We start from the raw sequence: 25,762 nt of genomic DNA, 5'->3' as shown, positions 1-25,762 counted from the left end.
TTTGGGAGGCCGAGGTAGGCAGATCATGAGGTCAAGAGATCAAAACCATACTGGCCAACATGGTAAAACCCCATCTCTACTAAAAACACAAAAATTAGCTAGGCATGGTGGCGCACACCTGTAGTCCCAGCTACCCAGGAGGCTGAGGCAGGAGAATCGCTTGAACCCGGGAGGCGAATGTTGCAGTGAGCCAAGATCACACCACTGCACTCCAGCCTGGGCGACAGAGCAAGACTCCATCTCAAAACAAAACAAAACAAAATTGTAAAATCAAGCGAGACTCCATCTCAAAAAAAAAAAAAAAAAAAAAAAAACTCTAGATTTGTCCCTTGAAAAGGATACAAGAGTATTTCTAGCTTTCTAGTTGATTATCCTAATTGCAACTTCGAGAGGCTTTGTTAATCAAGGATACATGTCCCTCTGTGTGTATGTACCTCTGTATGTACTGCTTTTTAGTTGTCTTTTCTTACCAGCTATTGCAGTTATTGGCACAGCTTTAAACTTCACAGAGACATCTGCAAATGCTCCTCCTGTTCTAGTCACATTGATAATGGGTCCAACATGATTTTCTGCCACTCGGACAATTGGTGCTGAGAGCTGAAGAGTTCCAAATGCATCATCATTGGCAATGATAATTAGTTGTGCAACAGTTTCTACCTTAGGCCCAAGACGTGGAGAATTTGGAACTGAAAGACAGAAGATCCAAATAGAACAGAGAAAGCTATCAAAATTCTAAGAACTGGCCAAGAGTCATCAAGAAACCTCAGCAAGATTCCATCAGCCAAATAGGATTCTCATTTGGGGTTTTCCCTCTACCATTTATTTTATTCATTTATTTATTTATAGAGATGGAGTCTCACTCTATCACCCAGGCTGCAGTGCTGGAGTGCAGTGGCACCATCTTCGCTCACCACAACCTCCGCTTCCTGAGTTCAAGTTATTCTCCTGCCTCAGCCTCCCAAGTAGCTGGGACTACAGGCACATGCTGCCATGCCCGGCTAATTTATTTTGTATTTTAGTAGAGACGGGGTTTCACCATGTTGCCCAGGCTGGTCTTGAACTCCTGAGCTCAGGCAATCTGCCTGTCTCGGCCTCCCAAAGTGCTAGCTAGGAGTACAGGTGTGAGCCACCGCGCCCGGCCCTACTATTTATATTTAAGAATACGTATTGTTTAATATGCACCAGCATTAATCTAGACATTCAGGATTCAAAAATAAACTAAACAGAATGTCCCTGCTCTATTGTAGCTTACATTCTAGAGAAATTTTTATTATAGAATTTATAACAAAAGAACAGTTACCTACAGAAATATGCTAATATGTGTTGAAAAGTTATCAAAAAGGAAAAAATCATTAGAGTATAATTAATCATCACTTTACATAATATTACAACAGATAATGATGAAATCTACAGAATGATCCTCTTCTAATTAGTTCACTGTGCCATTAAAACAAAACAGCACTTCAGTTACAAGATTGAGTAGGAAACTAATTTTGTTCCTTGACCTCAAAGACCAGCTGCAAATCATCATACTCTAAATTACTGCCTCTTTAACCGCTTCACCTTCTTCCCTGACAAACCTGTTTTGCACTGCCCATTCTTAATTAATGCTGTCACTGAACTACTTTGTTACTATGGTCTGAAGGTTTGTGTCCTCCCGCCTCAAAATTCATACATTTAAATTCTAATCTCTGTGGTGATAGTATTAAGAGGTGGAGCCTTTGAAGGTGATTAGGTTAAGGAGGTGAGACCCTTGTAAATGGGGTTAGTGCCCATGTAAAAGAGGCCTGAGAGAGACAGAGACCCCTCAACCCTCCACAAGACCCAGGAAGCAGACCCTCACCAGACACTGAATCTGCTGGCATCTTAATCACGGCACTTCCCAGCCTCCAGAACTATAAGGAAAAAGTTCTGTTGTTTCTAAGCCACCCAGTTTATGGCAGTTTGTTACAGCAACCCCAGTGGACGAATCCACTCATCCAGAAATCAGAGTCAGCCTCAAGACTACGTCAACCCTGTTATAATAGTGTGTGCTAGATAATTTTAAAGTTCTCATCTTACTTTCTACTGACTTTTAAAACATAATTTCTAAGAAAAAAATGTGTCTGGCTTCCAGTTACCTTACAGGTAAACTGTTGTAAGAGGACACTTTCAAAGTTAGAGTTTACTATTTTTTATAGAATTCTATATTAAATAAAATTTAAAACTGATTGTTTCAGGATTCTGATAGCTAATAATAATAATAACACACTAAGGGATACTTACTTGAACGACTCTGTACTTTCGCTATTAAAGTAGAGTTGAGTAGTTCGATAAAGACGGATTCGGACCTTTCTGGCTCATCATCATCCAAAATTGAAATAGCTATTGTTGCCTCACTCTGATTAGCTCCAAAAAGAGCAAATCCAGAAGCTGGTATATAGTCTCTTCCTTGAGTTGCTCTCGCTAAATTAGGTGGAAAATAAGGTGGTTTTTCCATATCATCTAGTGTTGCATATGAGACAAGGACTTTTCCCATGAGGCCTTTCAACCTTATTATTGATAATGTGATGTTCTGGGTTGCTTCCTCAACTTTAACAGGTCTGTTTTTCTCAGAAAAAATGAATACCCCATATGGATCATCACTAGCCAAAACTGTTAATGTGGCATTAGTATGAGCTCCCAAAGAACCACTGGAAATACTGAGGATTGACACAGAGAATGCCTTATCCAGTTCTGGGTCTTCATCAGGCAATATCTCCACAGTGATATTGGCGCTCGTCTGCCCAATCTCAAATGTGATGTTGCCAGAGGTGAAGGCGAGATCACCATCAGGATCAGAGTCTATGTTCCAATGCAAAGTCACTGGAGACAGAGTTCCATGATGTCTTATAACCTACAAAATATTTAATATTAAGATCTATTAAAAGAGAGATTAAAGCCAGTTACTTAGAGGCTTATAAATACATTAATGATAGCAGCACAATTTTATCTTATATAAGTTCTTCTCCAGACTACAAGACTGCTGCAGGCAGGGGTCATATACTATCCATCTTTGAAGGCCCACAGAGAGTCTTACAAATAGAGGATATTTAAAAGGTGACTATACCGAGTGCAGTGGCACATGCCTGTAGTCCCAGTTATTCAGGAGACTGAGACAGAAGGGTCCCTGGAGCCCAGGACTTCGAGGCTGCAGTCAGCTATGATGGTGCCACTGCACTCCAGCCTGGGCAACACAGCAAGACTCTATCTCTTAAAAAAAATAAATAAAAAACAATTGAAATAATAAAAATTTCAAAGGTGATCGTTGCATGAAACTATAAATTGATGAAAAAAACGTGGCTCCTATTTAAATTATAACTGTCTTTTGTGTATCTTTTATTTTATCCCAATAAATCAAATGTGATTAACAATGTATTACATTCAGGTACACTCAGAAAAGTTTTCACAATCACTACAAAAATGGTATATATTTCATTGCAAGCAATGTATAAATGGTGTTTTTCTGAAAAGTGAGCTGTAAAACTCATTTTAAAACAAATCACATTTACTTTTATCTTCAATATATTATGTAAACAAACTCATCAAAAAACATATTTGACCCAAAGTATAAGAAAACACATTTAAGAAGGAAGATATGCTTTTGTCAATAATATGTTAAGAATGAAAAGCTTAAAAATTTCTCCAAGTAAATCCCAACTAAGAGTAATTTTTATTTATTCTTGAAATATGATGGTTACATCAAAATAAAATTTAGAGACAGTAATTTTATAAAAGTTGATCCTTTCCCTTAATGCTTTTTTTTATCTTTCCTGAGTCATTAGTTATCCTTTCTAAGGTTGTTGAATTTATCGCACAACAGTTTATTGAAAATCTGCCATAATAGTACAGAAGGATATGTTTGAGTGATATTTCTTCATTATTCGTATGGAAGCTGAGCAAGTAGCTAGCTCCTGTGAGTCACTGAACAATGAATCCTTCTTAATTTCTACTGGAACAAAGCAGAGTAGGCACACAAACACACACACACATCATATAGAGTTATTATTATTGCTAGTTCACCCATGTTTTAGATTTTCTTTCCTTATGGCAGAGAGACAGGATAGGATTGCACTTCACCCACTGACATTAGGCACAGCTGGGAGACCTGCTTTGACCAAGGAAGTTAAGTAGAAATGATGTAAATCACTTCCAGAAAGAAGCTAAAAGAGCTGGTATGCCGTTCTTCACATCCACATTTCCCTCCACCAAGAAGATAAAAGCACCTGCTGAGATATAGCCTTGGTGCCTAAAGTGACTAAAAATCAGAGCCCCTTGCTAACTTAAGTTGGACATATACATACTATGAATGAAAAACAAATCTTTTCCAGCACTTTGAGAGGCCTGGGCAGGTGGATCACCTGAGGTTGGGAGTTTGAGACCAGCCTGACCAACATGGAGAAACCCTGTCTCTACTAAAAACACAAAATTAGCCAGAGGTGGTGGTGCATGCCTGTAACCCAGCTACTTGGGAGGCTGAGGCAGGAGAATCGCTTGAACCCAGGAGGCGGAGGTTGTGGTGAGCTGAGATCACGCCATTGCACTCCACTGGGCAAAAAGAGCGCAACTCCATCTCGAAAAAAGAAAGGAAGGAAGGAAGGGAGGGAAGAAGGAAAGGAGGAAGGCAATTCTTTGTTGTACCAGCCACTGATATTTTAGAGATGTTTGTTACCACAGCCTATCTGAACAAACGCAAAAATCTATGTAAGATAAATACTTGTAGTGCAGCTCCATTATATTCCTTAAAGGGTCAAGGATCCTCAGAATTAAACAATGACTCCATGTGCAATACTAAAGACAAAAATAAATGCCAAATGACTGTTCGATCACCAATTTGTATTGTCTGTGCCAATAGGCTCATTCCCCTCAGCCTACACCAAAAAAGGAAAGCATAAAACACACTTTCATAGCACAGTACAGTTTTTAAAACAACAGAAAGTGTCTAGGAATGAAGGAAGAAAAGGTACTCACATTTAATATAACAGTGCTATACCCATCTTCTGGTTCAGTTCCACTGACAAAGAGTGACTCAGGGCTAAACTCAAATACGCCATGAGAGTGGTCAGAGGCTGCAATTGTCACTAGAATTTGGGAAGCCACTCCTAGACTGGCTGCACGAACAAGTTCCAACAAATAGAAAAAAAAAATGTTAATCAGTAATTTACAGACCAAAGGAAAAGCCAAGGAACAACTTTTTGAAAAGAGTCCTTCCATTCATTGAGTACATTCTAATTTGTTTTAGAAAGGAAGGCAGACACAAATGGGTGCCAAACATATTCATGCTTTTATGACCTTTCTCTACTTTGGCACCAACGTGATGTACAAGTGCTGCGTAAGCACTTGGAGATGAATAAGGAAAACTTGTTTTTCTTTTTCTTCTCTATGAAAGAGAACATTCTTCCACACAGAGTATATGAGGAAGGTCTCCCACGACCTTTCTGACCTCAAAAGAACTTGAGCCAAAATGACTCTTACCTTCATGAAATAATAAGTAGTTTCCCTATGATTTTAGTCATTCTGGCTGAACAGATTCTTGGTTTCCAATGTGCATGAATTCTAGGCCTATTTTTTCATCATGTGATGATACTATAAATCTATCTCTCCTGATCCTAAATAGTCCCATTCTTTAGCTAAAAAGATGCCATGATCTAAAGCAGCATTTAAGTTTTTCCTAAAAAGTATGTTCAAATTTTATGTTGCATTAATGTCTGCAGACTAGAAAATGAACAATTCTAAAATTAATAGAGTAATTAACTACAGAGGTTGCATTAGGCATTGATGGAAGTTAGGAATGAAGGCGGTGAAATCATGAGTTCTAACACTAAAATATAAAATCTGACATTGTGAAAAAAGAAGGATTTGAGGATTAGAAAACGCTCTTCTTCAAGAAAAAAATATTCTAAGTATGCTTTTCATATATGAAAAAATATTTGAGGTAAAAAGCTGAATCATGTTTGTATATAAATCTACTTCAAAAGGCATCCTCTTTTCAATATCACCTTCATTAATTGCCAACTATCCTTCCATTTATTTTCTTCCTTATTTATTTTTCCCATTTGTTTCTTTCTTTTTTTTTTTTTTCTTTGAGACAGAGTCTTGCTCAGTCACACAGTCTGGAGTGCAGTGACGCAATCTTGGCTCACTCGACCTCCGCCTCCTGGGTTCAAGAGCCTCCTGGGCTCTTGCCTCAGCCTCCCGAATAGCTAGTATTACAGGCACATGCCACCACGCCTGGCTAATTTTTGTATCTTTAGTAGAAATGGGGTTTTACTATGTTGGTCAGGCTGGTCTCGAACTCCTGAGCTGAGGTGATCAGCCCGCCTCAGCCTCCCAAAGTGCTGGGATTACTCCCCATTTGTTCTGATTACATTTTACATATAAGGATTCATAGTTCTTTTGGTACGGAGAGTAAGTGTGATGTATTTAAAATGAAAATATAAATTTTCTATTGACCTCTTTTTAGGTATTCGAAGCTATGTAAAACGTTTCCAAACAATCATTTTTATAAATGACATTCAAGTGAAATTTCTATCACAATTAGAATCAGGAAACTACATTAGGTTCATATAGGAAGGAGAGTCTGGGTTTTGGAAGCAGACAGGGATGTGATTCTGACTTGATCCCTTTCTAGCTGGGTGACTACAACATGAAGGAAATCATCCTTCATAAAGTTTCTGTGACAGTTAATGAGATAAAATATGTAAAGGACCTACACATAATAGGTGTTAATAAGTGGTTAGTATTGTCTCTAAAATGAGAAGTTAAAATAAAAACGTATAATAGTAAAGGACCTTAGAAAAACTGCTTACCACGTTTGTGAATAGTTGGAAGGAAGAATTCCATGTCCCCATCACCACTACCACTTCCATCAACCCTAAATAGTTCAGCTACTTCACAAGGAGACACAGAGACACAACCCACACAACACACATTGACATAATGAGAAAATTGAGAGATCTTAAAACATATCAAGCAAAGAGGAAAATGCAGTAATATTCACCCAATAACATGCATTCTTCCATAAGAAATGGATCATTTTAAATAGTAAAATTATAGCACCAGTCAAGCTATCAAATTATCAAAATTTCATTCACAGTTTCATGAAATACTCAATATAGATTGTAATTATTACTTCCCATTTCGCCAATCTAGTATTATTTTTAAATTTTCACTTTTTTACAGCAACATAAATTATTTTCTAATATCTTAGATATTTAAAATGTATTTATCTGATTATATAATCATACACTTAGGCCTAATATGCCTGTGATAATCACCTTACCATTCACAACAACCAGTTCAATATTGAGAAATGCATCTAACCTTTCCTTCCATCCACACATTCAAATCCCCACCACATTTATTTACCATTCTCAAACTTGATCACCCTCTAGCCACTGGCATTGTGGAAAGAGTCCTAGACAAGCCACCTAAAAATTCTGCTTTCCTGGTTGTGAAAGATGCCAGCTGTAAAAATTTCAGCAAGTCACTAAACTTCTTGGTATCTCAGTTTCCTCACCTATGAAAGGTGCTGTCTTTTGTTATAGAAATGTTGTTGGCTATGGTTTGAATGTGTTCCCCAAAGTTCACATGTTGGAAATTTAATCGCAAATGCAACTGTGTTGAGAATTGGGACCTTTAAGGGGTGATCAGGTCATGACACCTCTGCCCTCATGAATAAATTAATGTTGTTATCCTGGGAGTGGGTTCACTATTGCAAGAATGGGTTTCTTGTAAAAGCAAGTTCAGCCCTCTCTTGCCCTCTCATATGCATTCTCTGACCATGTGGAGCCTTCCACTATGTTATGATGTATCTAGAATGCCCTAAAAGATGCAGCCCCCCCAATCTTGGACTTTCCAGCCTCGAGAACCATGAGCCACGTAAACTTCTATTGCTTATAAACTGCCCAGTCTGTGGTATTCTGTTATGGCGGCACGAAATGTACTAAGAGTTGTAAAGATCAAATAAAATAATGGAAAACAAATAATATCATCAAAATATAAAATATAAAGTACTTTGGCAATAATAAAGAGAAAGTGATTATACCTTCCCCTCTAATACATCTTGTACCCCAACCATTATTTTACCAAATGTTTGCAAACAAAGAAGATAGGAAGGGCAGTGATGATAGCAATAGAAAAAAAGGAGAGTAAAAATAGCAAAGCCACATCCATATATATATATGCTTCTACCAATATCCTTGATTGACATGCTAGTGTAAGATCTGCCCTCTCTTCTCTTTTTGCCCTGTGTTTTTGCCTGTCAATAGGACGGGGATATACCAGACATGAGAATGTATGGCACCTAGAACCTGAAATCATCATACAGATCCAAAAGGCAAAATGGATTTGCAGCAAATATCTGGTACATGGCTTTGCTCCCACATTATCCAGAAGTCACAAAAAAGAAGTTCAACACCATATATACTTTGGCTAGCGTAAGACATCTATTCAGGTTGTGGCTACCTTATGTAGAATCATCAGTTTCATCAGTTTTATAGTCAAAAAGAATGAAATAAGTCCTTGGCTCTCCAAAGAATTAAGCTCTATAAGCTACTTGACACGTTAGACAGTCCCTACATATGAGTCCAGGAGTAGAGGTCATTGTATAAATTCCTTTTCCTCCAATCCCAACTCACTGAGGGATAAATCAGATTCTCGGCCACTATTGCTTCCTATGAAACTGCAAGGTTGGTTTTCTAGTGAGTATTCAAGTCCAATTAATATATAACAATGCATATTCTAGAGATATGGGGAGAAGTTTCTCAATAATATAACAAGTATCACTATAAGTGGTCACACGATCACAAGTATTATCATCTCAATAACATTTCATGTACAATTATTAATCAGTATTAGCTAATGGTCACTAACATTTTCTCTTTCTATTACATAAGGATTTTTAGCTTTAAGTGATACAAAGGGCAACTTTTCCAATATTTTATAGTAACCTTTTTAGTAATGCAAATAGTGATTTCGAGATGCAAGGACTTGTCTCTGGAAGACAAGAAAAGCTGGTATTTTTATATGCCACCTACTAGACAGCACATTTCTACTGTTTTATGCATTCAACCAAGCTCAGCACTGTTTAACCATTTCCCTGCTCCCAAACACTGGCTTGGTCTCCTTGCTCTCACTCGAGATTTGGGAACACAGGAAAGAAAAATTTTTGCATATTTACCCAAAATACCTACTTTATACATAAAGACAATTTTCATATCTCAGTCCTACCAATTTTTCCTTTGGATGGCTTATGTACTATTGCTTTCTTCATCAAAATAATAAATAATAATAATGAGGTAATGATACCAGGTTTTGTAATGAAAGGGACTGTCCTGCTAAACACCATATCATCTCTCAATTTCTTATACTTATAAAGGTAATTAACAATGCATATCGTATGTATTTCATAACACTCCCAGTAGCACCTGATAAACACATTAACACTTTTGCAAAGTATTCCATCTAACTGGGATACATATTATCAATAGCCTCACTTAGCACAGATGAGTTTTGTCATGAAATAAGTTTGACTCCAATAACCCTTGATAATCAGAGCTTTCTGAATAGCAGAATTGAAGTTAAGGTATTGTTGACTTCTTTTATTAATAATCAGCTCATTATAGATCATCCAAAAGGACCAGATTTTACAGCGTTATATCTGCAGATAGATCTAGCAGAGCCACAGCAAAAAACAGAAACAAGAGAGGTGACCTTAGGGGAACCTACCATGAATGAAAACTGTAATTTGGTGACTTAGTACACTTATACTTTTCATTTTAAAAGCACATCTCTTCTAGAAAAATATCAGTGGGTAACAATAAGTGGGAAAAATAGCAAAAACAGGCTGTCCATATAATAAACAGAGATATTATTCAGAATTAACCAAACCTCATAGCAAAAGCGTATCAGTGTGAAACTATGAGTTGAATATTAATTTATAAAACTAATTCTAAAAGTTTATGTAAAGAGGAAAATTTTCTTTTTACCAAGAAAGGGACTATCAATCTAAAATGATTGATATAGATTATATTACCACATATATTATGGTATATATTATCATATATCTTAAGCAATTATTAACTTTCAGGCTTCTCTCTTCAAAAACGAATAATTTATTCATTTATTTAAGTAAGATTAATTCAAAGGAACATACTTTCCTAAAGGAATCTACTTTCATCAGCATGAGTAGACAAGCAAATATTTAATATTTTTGAATCACCAGCCTTACCTCCTCCTTCCAAGTTTAACAACTCAACTTTAAAAGATTTTTCCAGTTCAGGAATAGAATTATCAGTGATGTTTATGGAAATGTATTTATATCTTTCTCCTGGTTGAAATTCTAATGTGCCAGCAACATTCTGAAATATAAAAGATTGATCCATTAGGTTACAATCATTCTGTATACGAATAGATTACAATCATTCTGTATACGAATTTGTAAAATCAGAATGTTATATCTCAAATTATTATAAATACTAAGAAGACAAGGAAAATACAAAATTGAAAACACTTCAGTGTGTATGAATAGTGTTCAATGTAAATTCTAAGTAAATATTCTCCAGTTAATTAGATAAAGTAGATTATTTCTTTTTTCTTTCTTTCTTTTCTTTTCTTTTTTTATTTTTCTTTTTTTCTTTTTTTATTTTAGAGACAGAGTCTCACAATGTCACCACCTCTGGAGTGCAGTGGTGGGATCATAGCTCACTATAGCCTTGAACTCGTAGGCTCAAGCAATCCTCCTACCTCAGCCTCCAGAGTAGCTGGGATGACAGGTGTGCACCACCACACCCAGCTAATTTTTTTTCTTTTATTGTAGAGAAAGTGACTTGCTACGTTGTCCACACTGGTCAACAATCTTGGCCTCAAGCAATCCTCTCACCTTGGCCTCCCAAAGCACTAGGATTACAGGCGTGGTCACTATGTTCCAGGTACAGTGTATATCCCTTCCAGAGAAGGATTATGTCTGTTTTACAAGTGCAAATACAACTTCAAAAGGACTGAGTGAATTACCTGGTAATCCTCAGGACTGAATGCTGTCAAGGACACTGTTCTAAATTCCGCAGTCACCCTTCCCAGAAGTCCCTGTGCACGGATGACCAATAACCTGATCTCTCCATCTTCCTCCTCCACAGTGATATGTGGAACGCTGCTTGCAGGCAGGGTCATTGCGTCCTCAGGCTGAGGAGGCAGCCCTGTGGAGAACTGCAGCAAGCCTAGTGGAGACAAAGGGGCCAGGGCATTCTCCCAACGAACTGTGCAAGAATTTCTTATTCAATTAAAGTGATCTTACACAATTATTTTGATCACCAGGCCAAAATTCTGAGGGCCTTTATTTAGAAAATATTTTAGCAAAGATTTAACTAACATGATTTTGACACAGAATATGTTCATAAGCTTTCAGAATAATGAAAGTTAAATTGTTAATTTTCCATGTCTTTACTCAAAGAAAGCTTTTCTTCCCACAGCAGCATCAATAGCAGGAATACTGATAAAATTTTAAAATATATATTTTCTAACTTTTACTCATTTTTTTTAGAATCTCCAGAAATCATTCTAGAACATATAGTAGAACAGGTTAAATGGCACTTTAAAGGAGTTGCAACACTTAAAAACAAACAAATCAACAAACAAACAAAACCTAACTATGAAAACTAAAGGTGAAGAGCCTCTCAAGATTTCTACCCAACCCTTTTAACAGATGTTCTTGATTCATTCCCATAGAAGAAATATTTTTCAATACAGAAAACATTCTTAATTTACTAGGACAGACATCTGTGATAGTTCCCCAATAGAGAAAATTGTCATTATTAAGCATAAGACAAAAAGAAATTAATATAGAGTGACAGCTTCACTTCTTGAAGCTTAATAAAATGTAAATTACAAAGTATTTCAATTACTTAGGTGTTAACAAATCACCATAGGATAATTATTAAATTAAAGAAATTTGATAACTATGAACAGAAATACTTTGTTCCATTTTAAATAATCCTGCGAAAACTTTTCAAAATATATTATTGAAGTTTGGAAACTGATCTTTATATTTTCTCTCATAAACAATGTCTCTCAGAACAGTAGCATACAAGTTAAAGAGTTTAGAAATTAGGAGGTCTGAAGGCATTCTACTTCCATCATTTGCAAAAAGTGCCTTAAGAAGTTCTTTTTTTTATTATTATTATACTTTAGGTTTTAGGGTACATGTGCACAATGTGCAGGTTTGTTACATATGTATCCATGTGCCATTTCTTAACAAAACTAAGTACACCCAGAGAAGAGAGGATTTTTCTTGCAAAAGGAGCAGGTTACCATATGGATGATCACTAGCTTTGATGGTGATATCAGTCGTTTCCTTTTCAGGATCTATGCTTGCACCACTGGTAGGAGTTGAGCCTAGCTTCCCATCTCCAGGAATTGCAGAAACCAATGTCACACGGAAATATTCATTAAGTTCAGGAATATCATCATCAAGAACATATATATTCAGAACCTATAAATATAAATATCCAGAGGCACTAAGCAATGAGGCATTTAGAAATTACTTACCAGAAGAAAATTCAAAAGGCAACTAAATTATATTTAAATGAAGTTACCACTTAAGACTTATTTCTGCATACATTAAAACATTAAAACATTGTATGTGTGTGTGCATATGTGTGTATACAGACATATAAAGAGAAAGAGAAGTCTGAATAGATTAATTCCTTAAAAATAATGGATGCTGCTATAGTCTGAATGTCTTGTCCTCCTGTCCCCCAAATTCCTATGTTAAAATCTAATCCCCAGAGTGGTGGTATTAAAAGATGGGGTTTTCGGGAGGTAATGAGGGCTTGAGGATAGAGCCCTCATGAATGGAATTGGTGTTGAGGGAGCTTGTTTGCCCCTTCCACCGTGAGGAGGGCATATTGAGAAGGCACCATATCTTTGAAGCACAGTAAGCCCTCACCAGACACACAATCTACAGGCACTCTGCTCTCAGACTTCCCAGCCTCCAAAACTGTGAGCAATAACTTTCTGTTGTTTATAAGTTACCCAGTCTAAGGTATGTTGTTATACCAGTCCCAACAGATGAAGGCAGGTGCTGAGCAGCAGCATTTTCTGACAGTAGCCTATACATGCATCAGTATTACATCATATATGATATGTTGACTTATCAATATAATATCACATATTTTTTGTACCAAAGACCGTGGTATTACCAACATCAGGTAGAGACTTCCCAATTAAGAAACTGCATGTTCTATGATGAGATGTGATAGGATAAGAAGCAAGGGCAATGTACCTGTGGCTAGTGTCTGCCTAAGGAGAGCCTGACATGCTCAGGAACAGTATTTTAGAAAGTAGATTCATAATGGGCCTTAGGAGTCCAGCACAAGCAATTAATCCAAAAAAAGTTATAAAAGGAATAGGAACAACTGAGCTATGCTCTACAAAATTTAGTTCAAAATTTAAAGTGAAAAAACAATTTCTCCTTTCTTATTAGTTAAACAAACATGTTTTGACATACGCAGTATGCTGAGGTTAGACATGGCCCCAGTCCCGATCTATCATAGGAGACAGATCCATAGGAAATCACTTAAAATCCAATGCGAAAATGTCATGATAAAGTTCTGTACAAAATAAAGTGATGAAGAAACTAACTCTACCTGGTAAAGGTTTTACAGCAGACATGTTTGAAGCAAATTCTAATGTATCAGTTACAGTTGTAAATAATAATGGGAAGCGACACTTCAAACAAAAGCTGCAAAGAAATTACAGAACGAACACTTCAGGAAAAGCTTTCCAGGAGGCTTTCAAAGGAACAAAAAAGGTAGGGTTTACCTCTGATCTCTGCCAAGGAAGGAATGTAATAGTTCCACTGGCATTAGCAAAGTCATCAACAAGGTAATTAATGCCATCAGTTTCAATCTGTGAAATGGTGTAAAAAACATGCACATAATCCAGAGCTCCTCTGGTTCTCTCAACCACACAAGAAATGGTTGATCCCTCCTCTGCAATCTGAAATTGAATGTAAATTATTAATAGGTGCATAGCAATTCAAATCAGTGACAAAATTACAATGCTTTCATGAAATCCTTTTACCATAAACTTAATTCTACAACTTTCTACCTCTCTAAAAGGGACTAACGAGGCCTCTGCATTCCCCCAGATAAACTTTGACTGCTAAGAAATATTTACAATCATTCATTTTCTCCCATTCCTTTATAGAGATAAATAAAGCAAAAAGAATTATAATGTCTTAACTGCACAAGTAATTCATTCATTGATACCTCCTGTGTTTCAACCACTGTGCCATATGCTATGGTTGCAAAATAGTTATTAATGCATAGTCCCTTCTCTGGATAAGTATAATTCCAAAGAGAAAGACAAACTTGCAATTTTATAATGGGCTCAACACAGACAGATCGAATGGGGTGGGAGTTAGGGGTAGAGGGTGGAACATAACATCAGAGAGAACTTTCTAGGCACAGACATAAGAAGCAATATAGTATATTTGGTGGTATCATTTTGGCGGGGGGGGCATGAAGTGCCAAATGGGGAGAGCCTTGAGAGATGCCTAGTGTGGGAACAAGTCAGATCAAAGAGGGTATCTTATGCCATGCTTAATATATTTGTTGGTGTTTTTATCATATAAACCTAGAGATATTTTTTTCAAGTGGAAAATTTTTTATCTAAACACTTTAAGATAATACTTAAAAACTCTATGGTGGAAGCAGTTGGAATATCATTTAGAGTAAGGCCTTCCTACTGTCAAATCCTCAGTCTCTCAATTCAATTTTATTTTTATGTTAGCAAATATATAGTTTGGAGAAAAAAGAACCAAAAATGAATACAGATAAAAATACAAGTTTTAATATATAGAATGCCATTCTGGATTTTTCATATGAACCATAAGCATCTCTGATCAGCATAAGATAAAGTCATTTTGGTGCTGACATTTTGGAGAGGACAGATTTGGGATTTGTCTACAAACCGACAATAGTTGAAAGTTATCAGTGAGTGTGGAGTCACCAAGAGATGTTCCGGCAAATCCTCTGAGTTTCACTGAGCAGCAGCAACCTGGGTGTTCTCATGGTAAAGAGGATCAAGTACACCTGGGGCAACATTCTAACTCTTTTATTTGCCTGCTGGTCCATGGGCATGAGAGGCCCAAAACAACCAGGTGATAGGTCAGTGGTGCCCTCAGTTGTCTCCTAGCAGGCACCATCTTCCCCCAGCCCCACTGCCAGAACCAGAACTTCTAATCCAGTGGAGTCTAAAGTGGGAAACAAATTCAGGCAGTAGGTCACTAAAAGTAGCAGAGACAGGGGTCACTCTCACTTCTACCTCCTGCTTCCTGAGCCTCTGTATTCTAGTTACTGGGGACACATAAACAGATACCAGCCATTGAATGCACATACTGCATCCTGGAGGACAATACTTCAACCTTCTAAGAAGCTGTCCTTAAGCCAGCACCGTGCGTGTCTTCAACATGCCATTCAATTGTATGAGGCCAGCTACTTCAGGTGACGTGGTATATGGTGAGGCCAGTGAATCAATCCTATCGCTACGTACCCATTGCTACACCTTCATATTAGTCCCTTTGAGGCCGTGTGATGCAGGTCTCCATGTGGTTAAAGCTGGCATTCTTTATGCCTTCAGATGATGGTGCTTGTATTAGGATGTATTAGGAGGCTAAAGTAAATACATTAGCCAAAGTATTAATTCCAATAAGAATGAATTGCTGTTTCCTTTGGAGTGATAAAGTCTGGTTGGGATCAATGTACCAGTAAATGGTTTATTGAGAAGTACTTAGCTTTCGTCTCTGCTGCTTGCTGTTTGGACATTCAGCAACCACCAGCTGCAACATCAACATCAGTCTTGGTAAGAGGGAGCTCAAGCTGTCAAACCTATGCATAACCTCCATCCATGCCATCATGCTGTTAATGGCACTGTGGTGACAAAGGAGAGTCTGGCCGATATGCAACGGAGCCTCACTCTGATTTCACGGTTGTTGAGAACCTTTTGGGAAACACCCCCTCATACTCGTGTTGACCCCTGGCAATCTATTCACATGACTCCTCTCCAAACATCTTTGTCTCTAGTCCTGATTCTTCCAAGCCCCTGACCAATCAACTACACCATGAGCACTGCTCAGGGTTGAATGTAGTAGCTTCATACTTCAGGCCATTGCTCCATCCACAAAAGATAAATGGCTAAGTGGACAGTTTACAGCTCTGCCCTCTGACCTTCAGAAACACCTCTGATTAGGGCACTAGAGAGGCATCAGCCCACTTACAGCAAGTAGCAACATATGAAGCCCAGGCATCTGTGAAGCAGGCTTGACTTTCCTCCTGTATCAGTCAGTCACAGGTTTTGGGTAAGAATCAAAGGGCTTAAAATATGTCTAGTTTGAAGTGTCTACGAAATAAATATCCTAGAAATGCATCAAGTTGTAACTAAAGAAATGAGTCTGGAATTTTAGAGAAAAGATGAGATTGACATCATAAATTTGGAAGTTATCAATATGTAAATGATATTTAAAGCCATATAAAATTGGTGGATAAATATATAATTATACAAATGGTATTTGAAAACCAGTTGCGACAACAGGGGGAGTGTAGATGGAGAGGAGAAGAGGACCAAGTACATTTAATTCTGCTATAACCCTTATTTTGAAATCATGAAATTGTTCCAATGCAATTGATAATATATTGGGGAACAATTTGAATACAACCGCAACTTGCATTTGCTTATAAGTGCTATTTCATCCACAAGAAACTTGGTGAACACAGAAAATTGTACCCATGTGAAACAAGCCACATACCTCAAACAACTAACAGCTACTCAGTTCAACACCTGTGTTACTACGCACACTTAACCACATCTAGTGTTATAATTTTCCTCCAATTTTAGATAATGCTCATTCTATCATTTCACAATAACACACAAGCTGCAATCCTTCTGATGCCCACTTCTACAAGCAAACTTAAAGTTTTTTAAAGATAATATGCCATATGTATTGTGGTTTATAAGTATTAAATATTTAATATGTACAACATTTTTATCAGGTCTCTTATTTTTTTTACGTGTCAACGACCAAGTTCTTGAGCAGTGTTTTCCTAACCCCATCTTTTCCGTAAATTCTGTGTTTCTCATTATGCACCTGGCATAGTGTGATGATTTTTAAGAATCCATCCATCATGTCATGGCAGAACTGACTGTCCTGAAGGTGGGGCACTCCAACCTTAAGACGTTGGACAGAAGAGGAGGATGCAGCTTGAGACCCAGGTGTCAATACAACATCAGATTTAATTTCCACTTAGGGATCTACATCAGGATTTTCATGCTAGCAGAATGATACATGAGCAAATGTGTGGTGGAAAGAGTATGGCTTTAAGGCCAAGCAGTCCTGAGCTTCCTCATTCTACCACTTACCAAGCATTCGCAGTGTCTTCTGAAAATGGGGATCATAACATCTCATGAGTTAAATTAATAAACCATTAATCTTAATATGCGAATAGAAAATATTTTCCCTTTTCAGCAAGAGGCATGAGTTAAATAGATCCAAAGAGATACTAAGAAGTGTATGATGGTTTCTTTCACAAACTTAAATTTTTATCAAGTCAGTAAGCATTACCACATAGCATTTAGGACTAAGATGAGGATTTTGTTTGCAAAAGTCACAGGGAAAAGTTACCTAACTATATTTTTATTTACTAAGACCTTCATCAAAACCTATAGCTTCCCGAATATTTTCAGTTTAAAAAAATCACTATTCATATCTAATAAAAGAATGGCCATCATTAAAAAATCAGGAAACAACAGGTGCTGGAGAGGATGTGGAGAAATAGGAACACTTTTACACTGTTGGTGGGACTGTAAACTAGTTCAACCATTGTGGAAGTCAGTGTGGCGATTCCTCAGGGATCTAGAACTAGAAATACCATTTGACCCAGCCATCCCATTACTGGGTATATACCCAAAGGACTATAAATCATGCTGCTATAAAGACACATGCACACGTATGTTTATTGCGGCATTATTCACAATAGCAAAAAGTTGGAACCAACCCAAATGTCCAACAACGATAGACTGGATTAAGAAAATGTGGCACATATACACCATGGAATACTATGCAGCCATAAAAAATGATGAGTTCATGTCTTTTGTAGGGACATGGATGAAACTGGAAAACATCATTCTCAGCAAACTATCGCAAGGACAAAAAACCAAACACCGCATGTTCTCACTCATAGGTGGGAACTGAACAATGAGAACACATGGACACAGGAAGGGGAACATCACACTCCGGGGACTATTGTGGGGTTGGGGGAGGGGGGAGGGACAGCATTAGGAGATATACCTAATGCTAAATGATGAGTTAATGGGTGCAGGAAATCAACATGGCACATGGATACATATGTAACAAACCTGCACATTGTGCACATGTACCCTAAAACCTAAAGTATAATAAAAAAAAAGAGATAGAAATAAAATACTAAACAAAAAAAAATAAAGTAGAAGCCTCAATTTCAGAAAAAAAAAGAATGTACAGTTATATGCTATATATCAACATTTTATAGAAAATTTAATGAATATTTTGTTCAATAAAGTAAACTTTTTAAGTTATAAAGGAGCTTTAGAATGTCAAGAGTCCATTAAAAAAACTACCAGGATTCTCAGTGCAAATCCACCTTTAATACTTCTGAATTTACAGAGAAATAACATAATGCCTGAGGTTTGCTTTAAAAAGTACTTTAACCGGCTAGGCACGGTGGCTTACGCCTGTAATCTCAGCATTTTGGGAGGCTGAGGCAGGCGGATCATGAGGTCAGGAGATCGAGACCATCCTGGCTAACACAGTGAAACCTCGTCTCTACTAAAAATACAAAAAATTAGCCGGGAGTGGTGGTGGGTGCCTGTAGTCCCAGCTACTCGGGAGGCTGAGGCAGGAGAATGGCATGAACCTGGGAGGTGGAGCTTGCAGTGAGCCATGATCGTGTCACTGCACTCCAGCCTGGGTGGGCGACAGAGCGTGACTCCGTCTCAAAAAAAAAAAAAAAAAAGTACTTTAACCAAAAATGATTAAACAATATTGCCAAAAGGCTCATAATTATTGAAGCTAGTACACTGTGACTCATTCCTTTATCTTCTCTGTTTTTGTGTATACTCTATATATGAAAACTTTCATTTAAAAAGTTTTCTAATTCAGCTTAAACTTCCCCTCTCCACCAGCCAGAGATTGTGATCCAGGAATGGGGTCCTGAGTGAGGAATAACGTCCAGTAATAAGCATTAGATATTTCTGACAAGGTCATCCAAGGGCAACACTTTCAGAAATACTGGACTCTGGTATGTAATTATTAATACAGAAATGCATAAGACATAGAAAATAAATATCTAAACCTTTTTTCTAATATTAAAATATTCATCTAATTGAGTTTAGAATTACGATACAAACAGACATTTAGGCCAGTATATGAAGGGGCCTAACATCCATAATAATCATCAAACCATCCCCAAACAGTTTCTCACTAGAAACAATAATACTCACTACCGTCTCCTCTTTTAAGTCAGGAATTTGCCAAGTATTCAGATCATCAGAACAGTAATAATAAACAGAAATAGTAAGACGAGTTTTTGAAACCTATTTTCTTAGAAAAAATAATGCAGTATTCTGAACCATGAATTGGCCTTCTCTATTGCAGTAGAAAATTAAAACTACAAATCCAATTAATTTTTAATTTTGTTTCATGCATGGGTGATGATTAGTGATATCGGATTATACCAATATCACTTATATCCAAAGGAATCTATTCACATAGCATATGGTAGGCACTTGAAAACAAATATAGTCCAAGTTGAAATGATATTCTTATTTTCAAGAAGATCTTCCCAAATTGTCTTTAATTGATTCTTAAGCCATAGTTTATAAATATAAAATATAATGCAAGTATTAGTTATAAAAAATAAAATAATAAGACTAGCAAGTTCTATGAATCACTATGAAAGCAACTTCATTAATTTATAATTATGTGGTACATAATTTGGCAGGACACTTAAAAACAGTGCTAAAATATGGTAGAGAGAAAATAACATAGGAAGTACACAGAATAACAAAATAAGGGGAAGAAACATGAGAATGTGGTTACTAGGCTATAGATCTAACAAAATCCATCTTCTGTTCAATACAGACCCCACTTGGAATCCAAAGCACTATCTGGCATGCCTCACCAGGACCCTAAACTGCTTCACAGGTTTTATTCATTCTTTCAATTATAGTTTATTAAGCACCTGCTCTTTGCCAGGACATAGTGTACCTGGTTGATAGAAAACAAATCACAGAATAATTACCTTCTCTTTCAATGTGCCAAATAGCAGGCTATGTCAGAGTCTACATATTTTCATTATCTGTTTAAGATGTTATTATGCTATCATTTTAACCTTAATATTACTTTATGTCATATTAATCTATGAAAAAGGTAAAAGCATAACATAACTCAGAAGGTCTATTTTAAATTTTTTTAATTTTTATTTCAATTTAAAATAGACACGGGGGTCTCAATATATTGCCTAGGCCGTTCTCAAACCCCTAGGCTCAAGAGATCCTCCCACCTCAGCCTCCCAAAGTGCTGGAATTATAGGCGTGAGCCACCGTGCCCAGCCCAGAGTCTTTATAGGGTCTCTTGCATTTCAGAAATTTTGAGGGAATTTTTTTAAAGTTAAATTGTCAATGTCATTGCAACAACATATTGGAGAAGAATCTATGGAAGTGGCTGTAGTCTTTATTTCTAAAAATGAAGCAAGTGATCATAAAATTTAAACTCGGAAGATAATTACAAGCACAGACTAAACTTGCAGTTCTCAAATGTTTTAGTTTCAGGACCCCTGTACACATCAAAACTATTGAGAACCCCAGAGAGTGTTTTGTTGATATCATTAAAATCTGCTGATATTTTCCATATTACAAATGAAAAATTAAAAATTTAAATATTGATTGATAACTCATTTTAAGACAGCAATAATAAACCCATTACATGCTAACATAAACAACGTATCTTATGAGAAATAACTACAGTTCTCAAAAATAAATTAGTGATAAGCGGGCATTGTTTTATATTTTTTAAAGTCTCCTTAATGTCTGGCTTAATAGAAGACAGCTGGATTCTCCTAGCTCCTCTTGCAATCAATTTGTCTGTTTCTATCTTTTTCTTTTTTTTTTTCCTCTGAGATAGAGTCTCGCTGTGTTGCCCACGCTGGAGTGCAGTGGCACCATCTCGGCTCACTGCAAGCTCCGCCTCCCGGGTTTACACCATTCTCCTGCCTCAGCTTCACGAGTAGCTGGGACTACAGGTGCCCACCACCACACCCGGCTAATTTGTTGTATTTTTAGTAGAGATGGGGTTTCACCATGTTAGCCAGGATGGTCTCGATTTCCTCACCTCGAGATCCGCCTGCCTCAGCATCCCGAAGTGCTGGGATTACAGGCGTGAGCCTGTTTCTACCTTTTTGGTTAAAGTGTATAAAGAAAATCCAGCCTTATATATAGATGTGTGTAACAGAAAAAGGAAGAGGATTTTACTAGTCTTTTCAGATAATTATGGGTATTTTTCCTTGATATTATACCAAAATCCAAAATTTGACAAGTGGCAGTTTCTTAGCATTTAGTTGCAACCTGGAAACATACTCTAGTACTTTAAAATCCACTGGTCTACCTTGTACTTCAGAACAGTCTTTTACCCAGGCATGATTTGCAAAAACATGCATTGATTACTTGAAAAATACTAGTTACTGAGTTATACAGATCTTCAAAATGTTGACACATATTATACAAGATAATCACACTGGTTAATATCACTATCACACTGGTTAATGCACCTATATTATGGATTATCAGAAAGGTGCATAAAATGTAATATGTAAAAGTTCTTTGATAGCTGAATACCTATTTAAAGGTATTATCCACTATATGTAAACATCTTTCTTTTTCAAGTTGTAGATTTGTATGACATTTGTTATTGCTAGTCTAGAATATGCTATTTCTGATGTAAAAAAAGGACCATACTATTTGAAGATCTCTTATGACTGTCAGCAAACCAAAGGGCTAAAGTGGCAAGAAAGACACTCCACAGAGGCAGGCATCCCAGTTTAAGCTAGAATGAGCCTATAACCTAGATATTTTTTCAAACTCTACTCATCCATTTTTTAAAAATCATTTCAATTTATTTATACATCCTCCTAAACCAACTAGAATCAACTCGCAAAAAGGAAAGACTCTTGTTCCTTGGCATCCTTTCATGGTCACCAAGCTGTTGCTGTCACACAGAACACCTGGGAAGTAGTTTCATGAGTTCTCACATTACTGAACAGGAAACCAAGATGATTACAAATCTTTGAAAACATGGAAAGAACTGATAAGGACAGTAATACAGCCTAATGAATTAAGCTGGCCAAGAAGGTTGATAAGAAAGGTATTTACACCCAACATGGAAGAAAGTTATAACTAACTACTCAAGTATGTTTCACATGTACAAAAATAAAACCTCAAAAAATCATATTTTAATAAAGTTGCAAATACAATTATTCATACAAGCCTTCAATATATATTATTTCATTCACTTTAATGACATCCAAAACAATAGCCAAAAATAAATAGGTAGAGTATAGACACACGTTCTTTGAAGAGCATTAACTTTCAGGCGAATTGCTAAAATTTCATTTGCTAACTTATTATTACTTCTATCAGCTCATTAAGTTGATCCAAAGGGTGAACTCATAAGAGTAAGAATTTTGTAATTTATATTTGCAATCACTGGCCCTAGCATACTTCTGGACTTGGAGTAGATGCTCAAACAATCTTATCGAATGAAAGAAAGCCGAGTCCCAAACAAATCCACCTACAATGAATTTTTTAACTCCAAAATTCTCCAAACTCACTACTTACCTCTGGTATACAAGCTCCTGTGAAACCAAACAAGCCATTTGCATTGTCACTTTTTTGTACTGTTAATCTTGCAGTAGTATTTTCTTCTGAAATACGAGCTCCTCCATATACAGAAACTAGTTTAAGAATGAATAATTCTTCTCCTTCCTCGTCATTGTCATTTCTTGCAGAAATAATGAATGATTTGTTAGTTTCTCCCTGTCTGAACTCCAGATATCCAGAAATGGGGTGTAAATCACTTTTTGCGGGCATGGCATGAAGTTCATAAATTTCTTCAAGCGTCAGTTTCCGCTCATAGGACCTCACATCCTGCATCAGACCTGTAAATCTGTCATTGCCATTTATCCCTGCTCCAATTCTCAGTATCCCAGGACCTGAAATTAGAGACAAGTTTAAATGCTACAATACCTTCAAGTGTCTTGTCCTAAATTATAAGTGTGATTCAGAAAGTAAGACAATTTTACTGAAAGATATTTTTGGATAAATAAAACTTTTGCATAACTGGTATACAATGAATTGGATATTATCTTCTATTATGATTTTAAAAAAGGAATCCATAATCACTAGGATTTATGATATTTTGTACTAAAAGAATTGGTAACTATCTTCAAATTAGATGACATCCTTGAAAGTAACTTCTATCAGTCAACATTTCTAGAAAAAAAAGTATCTGAACATACACATACACACACATACATACACACATATACATGTATGTATGTGCATGTATGTATTTGGATAGAAATTTATTCTATGATATTTTAAAATTTACTCTTGCACATTTAAAAATGGACTTATTCAATTTCATCATAATTTTTAATTAATTAAGTTATTTATTTATTTATTTATTTACTTTAGAGACAAGATCTTGCTCTTTTACCCAGGCTAGAGTGCAATGGCATGTTAATAGCTCACTGCGACCTCAAACTCCTGGGTTCAAGCAATCCAACCACCTCAGACTAACAAATAGCAAGGACATCACTACAGGAGTCCACTGCCATGCCTGGCTTTTTTTTTTTTTTTTTTTTTTTTGTAGAGACAGGGTCTTGCTATGTTGCCCAGGCTGGTCTCAAACTCCTGGCCTCAAGCGATCCTCCCAAAGTGCTTAGATGGGAGGATCATTTGAGGTGCAATTACAGGCATGGGCCACTGCACCTAGCCTCATCACAATTTTTAAACTTCAGTACTATACTATTATTTAAGAACTTCAAGGCTTGATATGTTAGACACTCATTGAGTTAAAGTTGTGAGAATTCATAAAAAGTATTTCTACAGGCCAAATACATTTCTCTATCCAAACAACAATACAATAGATGTAGAAATAGAAATATTTCTTCTCAGAAACATTATACGTAAGTCTTGGGGACTTTTTAAAATAATAATAACATGCAGCCCAACTGTGTCACTATATCTCAATAACAACTCTTTTCATGCTTTCACTAGTTCTCCTTTCTTTATTTGCTCGTACTCTAATAACTCAACTAAGATATTTATGTAAGATCTTTAGGCAAGATGAGATATTGGCAGAGATTGTGGAAAAAAAAGTACAAGCAATATTTCTTGTCAATAACCTCAACGGAGGCTGTTTCACAAATCTCCACCCAGATGTCTTTCAGGGTAGTCACACGTATCTGGCATGTTACTGTCATGACTGCTCCCATACCGAATACAGAGACCACCTTCCTGCCCAGCAAACCAGAAACACCTTTTCACTGGAGCTCCAGATTCAATGGGAAGTCCTATGATGTTGTCTCTCCTATTGAATTATCTGGCAACTGTAATGATATAAGTTCCCCTGATTCTCACAAAACCACGTCATGGTTCTCACTGTTAGGATACTATCTGGAGTCAAGGATATAGAAATGATCACATCTCCTTTAGTTTTGTCTCTATGATATATTAAAAGGAATACTGACCTAGGAGTTAACGGTTTATTTTCATGTCTTGGTTCCTCTATTACTTGCCTGTGTGATGCTAATGAATTTATTTACTGATTCTGACCTCTATTTAATATATTGAATTATTATGAAGTACAAATTAGGTAATGTATGGAAAATGCCTTATAAATGTAAAACACTATACAAATTTGAGTATTATAAGCACTTTGCTTCTATGACTAATTCTCTGGAACAAACGTGATCATTATTTCTCTACTTGTAGTGTTAACTACTTGTTACAATGCTAAATCATTCAAAATAAAAGTTATAAAAATGCCAATAAGTTACAGTGGTTTATGGAGGGAATATGGTAACTTTCACTCTGCATCTTAATACTATTCTATACTTTTCAAATTTCATGCAATATACATGTATCATTTTGACAATAAAGAAGAAAAATTGTGGAATATGTATACAGTGTGTGTACACGAACATGTTAACAGTATGCTTAATGTTTATAGTGGCTATCTCTGAATGACTGTAAGTGATTCTTGTAATGATTGTAAATGATTTTTATTGTAAATGATTTCTATTTTTGTTGTATATGTGCACTTTACAATTTTTCTATATTGAACACAGCATAATTTTTTTTAAAATACACCTTTTATGATACTGTGAGATACCACTACAAACCAAAAGTAAAGATGGAAGAAGCTAAGCATTAATGAAGTGGAACTCTCATACACTAGAGGTGAGAGTATAATTAGGTCCAACTGTTTTGGAAAACGGATAGGCATTATCTACTAAAACCGAATATTTGCACACACTGTCATTCAGCAATTCCATCCCCAGGAATGTGCTCTACAGAAATGCATATGGCAGGCATATGTTCATCAAAAAACATGTATAAGAGTATCCATAGAAGTACTATATGTAATAGGCAG

The 25,762-nt window shown here is 36.4% G+C and overlaps 1 protein-coding gene across 1 annotated transcript in view; it reads right to left on the bottom strand.

The window, feature by feature from the left end:
• The window catches only part of ADGRV1 (adhesion G protein-coupled receptor V1), a 602,359-nt gene that overhangs the window by 481,650 nt on the left and 94,947 nt on the right, over nt 1–25,762 (bottom strand). The window contains exons 21-29 of the mRNA XM_003261601.2: nt 22,942–23,315; nt 13,837–14,013; nt 12,325–12,505; nt 11,032–11,234; nt 10,250–10,379; nt 6,828–6,908; nt 4,990–5,129; nt 2,266–2,875; nt 471–686 (exon numbers count right to left, since the gene is read on the bottom strand). Of these exons, the coding sequence (XP_003261649.2) occupies nt 471–686; nt 2,266–2,875; nt 4,990–5,129; nt 6,828–6,908; nt 10,250–10,379; nt 11,032–11,234; nt 12,325–12,505; nt 13,837–14,013; nt 22,942–23,315 (2,112 nt within the window). The remainder of the gene's footprint in view (nt 1–470; nt 687–2,265; nt 2,876–4,989; nt 5,130–6,827; nt 6,909–10,249; nt 10,380–11,031; nt 11,235–12,324; nt 12,506–13,836; nt 14,014–22,941; nt 23,316–25,762) is intronic.

This window comes from Nomascus leucogenys, chromosome 2 (genome assembly GCF_006542625.1).
Source record: "Nomascus leucogenys isolate Asia chromosome 2, Asia_NLE_v1, whole genome shotgun sequence".
Taxonomy (NCBI): Eukaryota; Metazoa; Chordata; class Mammalia; order Primates; family Hylobatidae; genus Nomascus; species Nomascus leucogenys.
The sequence above is the reverse complement of the archived record's forward strand: the minus strand, read 5'-3'. Positions and strand labels throughout refer to the sequence as shown.